Source organism: Cicer arietinum, chromosome 1 (genome assembly GCF_000331145.2).
Source record: "Cicer arietinum cultivar CDC Frontier isolate Library 1 chromosome 1, Cicar.CDCFrontier_v2.0, whole genome shotgun sequence".
Taxonomy (NCBI): Eukaryota; Viridiplantae; Streptophyta; class Magnoliopsida; order Fabales; family Fabaceae; genus Cicer; species Cicer arietinum.
Window position 1 is genome coordinate 13,983,520 of NC_021160.2, and position 12,145 is coordinate 13,995,664.

The 12,145-nt window shown below is 28.5% G+C and overlaps 1 protein-coding gene and 1 long non-coding RNA gene across 2 annotated transcripts; one reads left to right on the forward strand and one right to left on the reverse strand.

The window, feature by feature from the left end:
- Nucleotides 1-1,304: 1,304 nt before the first annotated feature.
- LOC105852588 (uncharacterized) lies at nucleotides 1,305-3,926 on the reverse strand. The gene is made up of 3 exons (XR_001144489.3): nucleotides 3,602-3,926; nucleotides 2,227-3,441; nucleotides 1,305-1,483 (listed from the first exon to the last, which is right to left on the reverse strand). It is a non-coding gene; the product is annotated as an uncharacterized lncRNA (long non-coding RNA).
- A 3,213-nt stretch (nucleotides 3,927-7,139) lies between these two features.
- On the forward strand, nucleotides 7,140-8,601 carry LOC101497659 (uncharacterized). The gene is made up of 2 exons (XM_004487972.3): nucleotides 7,140-7,414; nucleotides 8,305-8,601. Exons 1-2 carry the CDS (start codon nucleotides 7,225-7,227, stop codon nucleotides 8,424-8,426), a joined length of 312 nt encoding a protein of 103 aa, XP_004488029.1. The 5' UTR covers nucleotides 7,140-7,224; the 3' UTR covers nucleotides 8,427-8,601.
- Nucleotides 8,602-12,145: the final 3,544 nt, after the last annotated feature.

The following is a 12,145-nucleotide window of genomic DNA, read 5'->3' on the forward strand; positions in this document are numbered from 1 at the left end:
GTTTGTATTTTACATTTTATTTCATCAAATAACTACAAGTACCCTTATATGTTGAAAAATAAATTAATAATCAAAGTACAATGAGTCAAACAATTATCCTATATAATAAGTTATCATACGAATTTTACAAAATATTTTAAAAATTAAATTAAATGTTTGTGATAAACATGATTTTCCTTCATCTTAATTTTCCTAATCATATTCAATTATTACAAATATTATAAGATAACTATATTTATAATACATAAAATATTACTTATAAAATTTATAAAATTAATTAATTAATATCCGCGCAGCGTGCTGGCCATAATCTAGTTATGAATAAAATTAGCGATTGTACACTCAAGATAGTTAATTATAGAGTTAGGAATACTAGTTATTTACACTATAGGACTTTCAAAGCCACTTATCCAACCAAAAATTAATAGACTTGTCGTCACCAATACACCACGTATTGTTATTATGTTAGAAATCCAAGTTTTAATTGATTGAAAAACCTCAAAGACCAAGCATAAATGTGAAAACTTTAAACAACATTTCTTGAATAACATATTTAACGAGCTGCATCCGATCCATCATTGAAAGAAGAGAGCCCTTCTAAAAGGTCAATTTATTTTTAATTGTGTCTACTAAAGGTTTTAAATATGGCAAAACTAAGATAATCAAATGGCAAAGATCTGCAGACTAAAACGCAAGAAATGCTACAGAAAGTTAATTTGGACCGTAAGAGACCCAACATAAATTTTACACTTTGATAACATGAGACCGACGTACAGCTCTAGCGGCCACCACAATGACATTTATTGATTAGTATCACTACAAGAAATTGAACGTTTAGCGACAGTGAAAATCTGTAGGTAAACGTATAAAAACCGTAGGGATATGCAAAATTACCTATACCGACGGGGTTTTTTTCCGTAGTATATAATCGCCCAATGCCTACGGATTTTCGCCGTGGCTATATAGTATAGTGACAGAATGTTTTCCGTTGCGGTAAACATTTGATTTTACCTATGGATATTTCATTGTTGGTATATACTTTAGCCATAATTTATAAAAATTATACCTATGGTTTTGATTATGTTGCTATACATTTAAGTGACAACTTTTTTCTGTTGGTATATGTTTTAAGAGTAATTAATTTATTATAAATATTAATTTTTTGTTATCAACAAAAATTATATAATAATTTAAAATTTATTTTATAAAATTAACCAAATATAAATATACAATGAAAGTTTCTCATCATAAAATAAAAGTTTCTCATCATATATATTATAAATTAACAAAAACTCTTACAAGCATATCAAAATAGCTAAATCATATTAACTTTAGAGTATTTACTAATAATACAAGAAGTGTCTTACTGACAAAATAATAGGCTTACAAAGTTTTATATAACAATCTCAACAACAACAAAATTAAATATCCATTTAATTGCCAAAACTCTCTCTTCAACGGCAAATAAATTTTAAATCTTCACCTACAAGCAATAAAAAAAAAATGAATAAATATTCAATTCAACATAAAAAATATTACTCCTAAAAAACAAAAGAAATTAATAATTTTAATAAGAATTATTTAATAGTAACTAAATGTCATTTTCATTATCTTCATAGGTGTATGGACTAAGAGAATCGAAATGGTTAAAAGCACTAGAAGCATAAGAACCTATCTCAACAAATAAAAGATGTTAATATGAAAAATATCAGCATTGGACCTATGAAGCAACTTGTATTTTACATAGGAAGATTAATCAAATATGATATACTTGTCTCACAACTTGTATTTCGTCATTCTAAGTAACAACTAACATGGATCAAATTCAACTTCAATTATCTCCAACAATCTTATATGATACAGTGTGGACATGCCTAAAACGTTGACATTGGTGGAAACTGAAAATAGAAGTAGATTAAAGAGAATATATATTTGATGCTCAATTATAAAATAGAAAATCCAAATAACCTAGATGCTTAGTAGTGATTAAGAACAAGTATTACCATTGTAAATTGGACAAAATGAAGTGAATAGAAAATCCAAAATGAAGTGAAATCCAAATAACCTAGATGCTTAGTGTGATCAAAATTATAATCATGAAATGAAGTGAAAAATAAACTTTCTTTAGACAAAATGATATCCAAATATTTTTCTATTACTTCTTATCAAGAAACCATTGTAAATTAGAAGCAAAATAAAAATACTCATGAAGAAATTGGAACATACCTCAACCAATGGATGGTAGTTCAGCACCTCAATTGCAACTAGAATAACTCTTATTTCAACATAACATCGTACAACATAATAACCATGCACAATTATAAAGAAAAATCATTAGTCGTAATATAACTTATCTAAGTGGTATCATGATGATTATGAGAAATTGTTAGCCATAAATTATTATCATGTCTTCAATCCAACACAACTTAAGCCAAATAGAAATCATCAGCCATAATGTAACTTATCTAAGTGGTATCATGATGATTATGAGAAATTGTTAGCCATAAATTATTATCATGTCTTCAATCCAACACAACTTAAGCCAAATAGAGAGATAACTATTAAGTGTTGTGGGTGGAAAATAAATGTAGAGGAAATTGTCTTCAAAAGTTGCTTCTTTACGTAAATAGTTTAGTACAAATGCATTTCGTGAACAAAGGGTTCTAGTAAGTAGTAGATTAAATAAAAGGAAAGAAGAGAAAAACCAGATAAACTTCCCTACCATGTGTACACACAATTTGCAAAATAATAACCGGCAACAACAAATACTATTTACAGCAGTATACTATCCTAATTTGCATTGTAACTAAACAAAAAAGATTTACTGGTCTCCATACTCCAAATTTGCAGTAAACAATTAACCGAGACTTTTTCTTACAATCAAACAGGTCAGATCTAAAAACATAAAGGATACATCTCTTCCACAAATGCAAGCTATAGGATTCTCAAACAATATTTAAGACATCCATGAGCAACAGAATGGAGAAAAATGTGCCAAGCACTAATGCTCCATAATTATTTTATTAATATGCGGCTCCAACTCGTTTAGGCCCTTTTCTCATCAAATGCAACATTACTTACTACATCAGAACAAGTTAATTCTATTTGGCAACTTAAAACTAACAAAAACAATTTTCAACAGATTAACATTTAGTTCATTAGTTCCTTATCATCTAGAAATCCAATTCTAGCATTATAATACTATGTTTTAGCTTCGAGAAGTTTTTTTTTGTTTTCATAGGGAAAAATACATCTTCACTAATTTCTAGCACAATCACAAACCAAAGAAAAAAATCCAAGCACAACTAACAACATCACCAATTGAGATACAAGTTGAAAGATAGGTATTCACAGTAAACAATTCAGTAACGATAGATTTAAATGAAATGATAAACAAAAGAACTCGAAACCTTTTAGTTGAGTTTCCCTTTAGCTCAAAACCTGTACCAATGCATGAACAAATAAGGGTAAACGCAATACCAATGCCAGATTCAATTCCTGATAGTTTGTGTTTACTCGTTAATTTGTGTTTATTTCATAATCGATTCATTGATTGTTACCGATTGATGAAAAACAGAAACCCTAAAACGAAAAAACGTACCGATAGAGAAATGATGGGGTGGTGTGAAATAGATTGTGAGAGAGGAGGCGATGTCGTCACAACGGTTGCTGTAGCCAAGGAATAGCGCTGCCATCGTGCAAGTGGTTGTTGCCGTCGTCGTGGTAGTTGTTGTTTCTATTCGTGGCGTTGATGTTGCAGAACTAAGAGGATTTAGGCATTCCAATGATAAAATAAGTAATTTAAGTATTTTGGCTCTAACCTAAAATTTGGGGTTTTGTAGGCGGCAATCCAGAATTTTGGGTAGATGAAAAAAAATTTCACCAAACAAAAACTGGGGGAATTTTTTGTTGGTGCCTCTTTTTTTTGTTGTTGTTAACAAGTAACTTCTTAAAAAAATGCTATCATTTTTAGTTTTGTTATTTAATGTTTTTAAAAACTTTAAAAAAAAAAACTGAAAAAAAGTATACCTATTCCTACGGATTTAGGTGTCATTATAGAAATTAGTTACAAATAAACAAAATTGTGGCTATAAGACATCTATACCAATAGTAAAAAATTTGTCCGTAGGTATATGTTACCTATACCTACAGTTTTTAATGTTGTTACTATAGACTTCTGTAGGTATATGTCAATTTTCTTGTAGTGTATGTCGTATCTAAATGTTGTCACTGATGATTATATACACTCCAAAGTTGTTCATGACTTGGAAGTATTAAGGAATTTTCTAAAAGATAAAGATTCTAAATACTCAAATGTCTTTTGTAGAAACGATTACTAAAACAAAGAAAAAGAATATGCTCATGGAAATACAACTATACAAAACCCACTCAAGGGATGACCAACTTGATTAATTTGGGATTTTTCTTGTTTTTGTTTTCCTTTTTTATATAAGGTTTATATCCCCAAATATTTTATATTTACTTTTTCTTAATAAAATTTTAGATTTGACTAAAATAAAAGGGGGAAAATAATATAAAAATGTGTTTTTAAAATAATAAAATAAAATAAAATATTTTCTGTGAAAAAAAGCTTTTTAACTAATAGAAATATTGTTTCTAAAATAATTTTAATAATTTTTTCTGAAAGGTATCTATTTTAAAATAAATAAATAAATGTAATTCGTTAGATTCAATTATAAAATAAAATAAAAATAAAAAAATAAAAAATGATTCATTTGATTTTATAGAAAGGTTGAACGGATTAGATCAATTCACATTTCAAACGGATGGATTGAATTGAATCCAATAAATCAGAATTTCATTGTATAGTAGAGTGAATTTATAGTTGGATGAATTGGATATATGATAGATAATTTGATGAAATTCCCACTTCCATCTTACAACTCTGAGCGAAGCCTACATGATGAAGCTCTCTTGGCAAATAATTGCTCATCTTAACAAGCTCTAGGTCACTATTTTTTACATAAATATGCTTGTGAGGATCAAATTCTTTCCAAGGTGTCTACGATTTGGAGAGAGATTGACAAAGCTTGACCTTAGTTTTAAGCACAAGCATTTAATGCATGTTTGCTTTGGAACTAATTGTTAAGTGCGTTGATATTATGTATGTTATTTATTATCACTTTATCAAGATTATGGTAGAAATGATGCAGTTAGAATGGTTGATCATTCAATTGTTGCATCATTCCAATGCTGAAGCAGTGTTCGTCGTTCAATTATTGTATAATTTTAATGTATCGATAACTGCATAACATAGTTAAAGATCACTATTTTCTTCGTCTCAATAATTTCAGATAAACATGAATGCACAATTTCTAAACATTAATACACATGCTACATGATACGAGTAGAAAAAGTTTATAAACAACCATTTTGGTCTTTGAATATGTGAGACGTTGTCACAATAGTTTTTGAATGTATCAAAAAATTACAAAATATATTTTAATAGGATTCTTTTGATCCTCAAATATCTCTTTAGTTAGTTAATTTAATCCTCAAATGTGTTTTTCGTTATTCATTTTAGTCTATAAAATTACTAGCAAAAGAGATGTTGGAAATGTATTTGTAATTTCAACATATTCAAGGACTATAATAACAACATCAAACACATTCAAGGATCCAAATGACTATTTACTTAGTTTTTTGATAAATGCTTGTTGGAATAGTGTTTTGGATTAGCGTCAGGGTTTGGAGCTACAATACTTGAAAAGCTCGTTGCACATGATGTAATAGAATAATGAAGTGATCAATATTTTGTGTTGGAAGCACAAATGATAACAAATATGATAACATTATTTTATATTGACATGTGTTTGGTTATACAACTTTTTTTTTCTTTAACAAGGTTACACAATATACCATTTTTTCAAAAGTACTAATTAAAAATCAGAAGTACTAATTATTTTAACAAGGTTACACAATATACCATTTTTTTCAAAAGTAACTTATTATATTTTCAAATGTTAAAAATCAACAAAAAAGTACTAAGTAATTAAATCATTAATAAAATAATTTATATATATTTAAAATCATAACACTACTAAATAAATAGAAAAATCATGAGTAATCAAATAATTATATTTTATTTGTAAGATAAACAGCATAAAAATTTATATTGAATTTAAAATTTTAAATAATATTCATGTTTTTTAATTTAGATAATAATTTATTTGATTATATAACATAAAAATACTACCTTTGTTGTATAATGATACAAATGTCTTAAAATTAATTTTTAATATTTTATTTTTAAATTTAATATCAATTTCTAATATTTTTTTTAATTTATATTTCTATTTTGTTAATTTTTTATTTATATATTTTAAATTATATTTTATAACATTTTTATTTTGTTAGTTTTTAATTTTCATATTTTAAATTATATTTTATAATGTATTTCTAACTTTTTGATATTTAAGATATAAATTATAATTATAGAGATCAAACATTAAATTGAAAGATAATAATTATATTTTATCCTGTGTTTTATTTTTCCATCATTCAGATTTTAAGAGGTTTATATATTTATTACTCTCTTCATTTCATAATTAGTAACTCATTTGCAGAAATTAATGTTTTAAAATGAATAATTTTTTTAATTTTCAATCCACATTTTTCTTTATAGTTGTACATTTAATTAATACTATTTACATCACTCCTAATATAATATAATTCACTATACACAACAATATTTAATAAAAATAATTTAATAAAACTATAATTTTTTTCATTCGTTTATACACTTTTTAATATATATATAATAATCAAATAATTAAAGCGATGATATAGATTATAGATAAGTATCCGTATTACTTAATAAGTGGTAATAGTTGTAATAAATTCACTTAATCGTCAAACTCAAAAGTCTTGATTTGAACCTATTTGAATCATGTGCAGTCACAACTGTACATAGTTGTACAGTTAAAACAATAGAAATCGTCAGATAAAAATCAAACGATTGATTAATAAAGTTCAAAATATTTAATATTTAAAAATAAAAAACCTGGTTTATTATGAACCGTCCGTTTTTTATCGAACGGTATCCAATATGCTTACTGCAAAACTTGCGTTGAGTTGTGACCGTACCGATTATAAATCCCTGAAGTCTTGAATCCATCCAAAACCCCAAACAACATTGTGCATCCAAATCTACAAACAAGCAAGGAATCAAAACACAGAGAGACAGAGCTAGCAACAAAAACAATGGCATATGTAGATCATGCGTTTTCGATTTCAGACGAGGATATCATGATTGGAACGTCGTACACTGTCAACAACAAACCCCCCATCAAAGAGATCGCTCTCGCTGTTTCCCTTCTTGTTTTCGGTTTCCTCGCTATCATCATCGGTTCCATCATGGCTTACAACCATGTCGGCGGTGACACTGCTCACGGTATCATATTATATACCCTATTTTCTTCTTTTTCACTTTATTCAAATATATAAATAAAAATTATATTTTTAATTTCAAAATTATGTTAAATTTCTGATTACTTTATTAAAGAGAATTAATTGTTATACTTATAAAAAAAAAGTTACATATTACTGCTAAATGCTAATTTTTGTATAGGCAAATTTAGTAAATTAGTAGTTGTGTTAGTTTTCGGTGTTTGAACTTGAACATTGTGATTAGAATTTGAATTCTTTTGGAGTCCCTTAGCTAATCAACTGAGTTGTCTGTTTGGGATAGATGTATGCTACAGTTGAAACCTTGTTTTGACTGAAATTCAGCTGGTGTATGACCATACAATGGTTTTAAATTGCAGTTGCGGTCATATTTGTGGTTCGCTTTGAACTTTGACATTGTGGCAAAATGTAGCCGATACAGCCACAATTGCGATGTCATTGTAGAAACCTCTAAAACCTTTATATTGTAGCTGCAATTGCAGTTGTGGAATATAGTTTAGATCATGTTTGGATAAACAACTTAAATAAGTGCTTATAGCATAAGCGCTTATCATATATGTGCTTATGTATAAGTTATTATATAACACGAGAAAATAACACAACTATTTTCATATAAGCTAGAAGCTTTTTGCTTAAGCAATCCCAGAGAGCTTATGGAAATAAGCTTAAAACAACTTCTGAACATGTTATAAGTTTTTTTCGTAATCTCTCAAATTGTCTGACAAGTATGTATTTCAGTAGATAAGTTCAAATAAGTCAGTTCAAACATGCTCGTTGAACTATGGAGCTGAGGATAAAAAGTTAGCTATTATTTGTGGGTTCTCTATTATTTTTGTTTGTTGATTTTGAAATTTGTGTGAATGGTTGATTTGGTAGGGCTATTCTTTGCAATACTTGGAATGATATTGTTCATACCGGGTTTCTACTACACAAGGATTGCATACTATGCTTACAAAGGCTACAAAGGATTCTCTTTCTCTAACATACCTCCAGTGTAGCTGTGATAATTTAAGTTCAGTTTCACATCTTCCTTATGTATATATCTTCCATGCTTCTACTTCATTTCCTTTCTTTCTTTCTTGTATTTTTTTTCTTGCATGACATATAATGAGTGTTTAGATTTACATTGTAATTTGTGATTGATCTTAGTATATACTACTACTTTTAACTTTACTACTGCTGTTAAGATTTTTTTCTGTAGTGTTAATTGTTCTGCGAGTAAACCACCATTTTAGATACTGAAATTTGGGATTTTAAATTTACGAAATATCAAATTGCTCTCTTAAATTGGCTAACATTAGTTAGAAGTCAAAATGCTCCTTGAAATTTCAAACCCGTAGGCAATAAGCTCCCTAAAATAGTTGACGGAAGGAACATTTTAATTGACTTTAAAGTTTAAACAATTTGTTTGATATTTTGTAAATTTGAGGATCTATTGTTGGTTTACTCATTGTTTTGCTCCGAATCTGTTGTTGAATAATTTGAGTTTCTCATTTTCTTTATGATTTTAATAATAGAAGCATGCTTTGAGAAATTATTTCCTTTTTTTAATGTTGTCAGTCATAGATCGCCAAAATTGTGGACTGTTCAAATCCTATTACGCTAGAGTGGTATAACATTGCTATTTGACAATACTTTGTATTAAGTAATGAGTCACAAAACAAAAACAATTTGTTCAAATTCTGCTAAACGATATTGATAAGATCAGTTGCATTGCATTGTACTTTCCATGTCAACTAGTCTGTAAGTGAGTTATAGAAATTTCATATAATCACCTTTGTCTCTTTTTATTCTTATCTCCTTTTGTTTCTTTTTAAATGGGGACTTGTTGCATCTTCTTTCATTTGATGCAGTACCAACCTGTATTCCATATGCTTAACTTTTTGCAATCTATGATTCATCTCATGCATCATTGATATTGTTCTACTGAAAGAACTAACCAAACGATCAATCAGATGAGTGATGATGACAACACTTGAAGTTATACTTGACTTAGTTGATGCCATCATTGATATTATCAATTTTTTAGTTTTTGTCTAACACTATTAAAAAGTGTTTATGTGGCTGTTTTTGTGTTGATGTGGCAAGTCGACAAAAAAATTATAATTCAAATAGAAAGATCATGCCCCAACAAGAATTAGCACACATCAACTTGCCAAGTACATATTACTTTACATTTTAAGAAATAATAAGTTCTTCGCCTTTTACAAAATATGGGTTATTTGGCTCTCTATCTTTCTAACTAATTATTCATCTCCATTTCACACACCTCAATATTAAAAATGGGTTCTTTGATTTTCTATAAAAATGGGTCTTTGATTTTCTATAAAAATGGGTCTTTGATTATTTTTAGAAACCTCTCTCTCTCCCTCTATCTCCCTTTCCCTCTCTCTCTATTTATGCACCTTTAATCAAAAACGATTAAATGTGGTTGTGGTTGTGATTGATAATTTGGCATTTTAAATTTGATCTTGTAGCAATTTGGAATGAAACATAGGGATAAGAATGATAGATTATTTTTCAAGAAACATGACGAAGAGAGAGATAAACACACAAGAATAGTAACATAAGGGTTCCAAAACGAAGGGATGTTAGGTGTGTAGTGGAAGGTAATGATCTCACACACGACTACATGAGTATAGCCGACTACTGACAACTAGGACACAATATTTAGTTGGACGGGATCATGATTGGTAGGATTTAAGTCTTAGCATGTAGTTTGTAAATACCAATAATAATTATCATTCTCATGATATGCATATGTTATTCGTAGGCTCTCTATCACTTCTCATATGTACTCTGAAATATTTGGGAGGAATGTGGCATTAGGTCATTCCCTTGGATCAACACATTCAAGTCATTTGTAGGCTCACTCAACATCATAACACACTAGGTCACTTTCAACATCTGATCAAGGCGTTGATGTGTTGTATAGTAGCTCTCGACATCAAATGTTTCTTTCTTTCAAGTCACATAGTTATTCCCCATATAAGAACCCTAAGGTCCTTTTGATCGTCACTTAAAACGCCCAATAAAATTGTGTTTCCATGTTATCTTGGGGTTACTAAGCTCTCATAGACATCATGAATGCTTGCACTTACATCAAAATATAGTTTCCTTTGCAAAGAAATAACAATGACATATTAAATATCATTATTAATAGATGAAACATATATTTTTATAAGTAAATATTAATAAATTAGCGGTTATATTAGTTTTATTAGATTTTGATCTAGAGAAATTTATCTTAAACAAAATGTTTCAAGTTTCAACAAATAAATACACACTAATATTGAAGTTAATTGGAAAATTCAATTATCCTTAAAGCTAATATTTTACTTTTAATCTTACTTTACACAAAAAAATAGTGACATATTCAATATTATTAATTTTGAAACATATTTTTTTTATAAGTAAATTAGTATTCATATTAATAGTTGATATATTTTTATATGTATATAAATAAACAAAGATATTCATTGTGAAGACAACACAGACTCAATGACTCGATCCAATAAAGGATAAATCTGATTTGAATGTGTCGGTCAAAAAGCGGGAGCTACATCCAATATGTCATCTGAGTGGATAAACATTAGGGTTGGGCAAAATTCAGTTATGCTTGAAAACCAAACCGAACCGAACTGGTTTTCAGTTCAGAAAAAACCGAACCGAATCGGTTTACAGATTATAAAACCGAACTGAACCAAACCGGTTCTATAAACCAGTGAGCCGATTTAATATTCCAAACCGAACCGCTTCTCAAAATTGAAATTGTTTACACATTTTCACTTTTTGCCCAGAAGAATTTGGAAAAAAAGGCATGCATTCACAAGTGATATTGAATACCAAAATCTAATTTAAACGCTGATGGAATTGAATAAAAAATCCAAAAACTGAAACCACTATCAAAGACATCAAGTTTTGTACTAATAATGGATGAAATCCAATCCACCAAAAGGAAAAAAGAAAGAAAAAAGCCCACTAGCTCAAACACACTACAATGAAGGCTTTCCTTTAGTTGGAAACAATGTGCTACTGCTACTATTCTTCCTTTTTATCTTCTTAGCAGATCATAGTAATGCTCTGACTTTCTGTAATCTGACATGCAGATAGCCTGATATCACACATAAAAAGTTCTTCATAAGCTTACAAATATAATGATTCTTTAATCTGAATATGTTGTACATTTATTATTACATGCACAATTATAAAAAAAATTAATAATATAAAACATAACACAAGAAAACTTATTTGAATGATATAAAAGAAAATGACCAATATTGTACTAGTGTATATTCAATACAATGAAAGAAATGTTTACCTGCATTGCAAATGCTAAGTGGACTAGTGTTGCTTCAGACCAAGGCCTTCCAATGAATTGAAGACCAATAGGCAAACCCAATTTATCATACCCAACCTGTGAAGTTTGAAGCATATATAACATATAAATAATATCTAAAGTCTTGTATAAAGAAAATAACATATGGTGGTATAATGTTACTAAGTAAGGGAGAATATAACCCAACCGGAACAGTGACAGCAGGAAGTCTTAGGAAGTTTCCCGCTATAGAAAAGCGAACAAGTGCAGCTAAAATAATGGCAAACAGTTATTAAAAATAAAAAAATGACACCAGTTAGTAATTTCAAAAAATAACATGTAGAGTTCAATAACCATATAAATACTGAAACACTTGGTTTCACTCACCTAATTCTTTGA

Bases quoted from the DNA above. Each gene is read 5' to 3' on its own strand.
- LOC101497659 (XM_004487972.3), top strand. From the start codon at position 7,225: ATGGCATATGTAGATCATGCGTTTTCGATTTCAGACGAGGATATCATG. The intron at 7,415-8,304 runs GTATCATATTAT...TTGATTTGGTAG, and splicing joins CGGCGGTGACACTGCTCACG to GGCTATTCTTTGCAATACTT.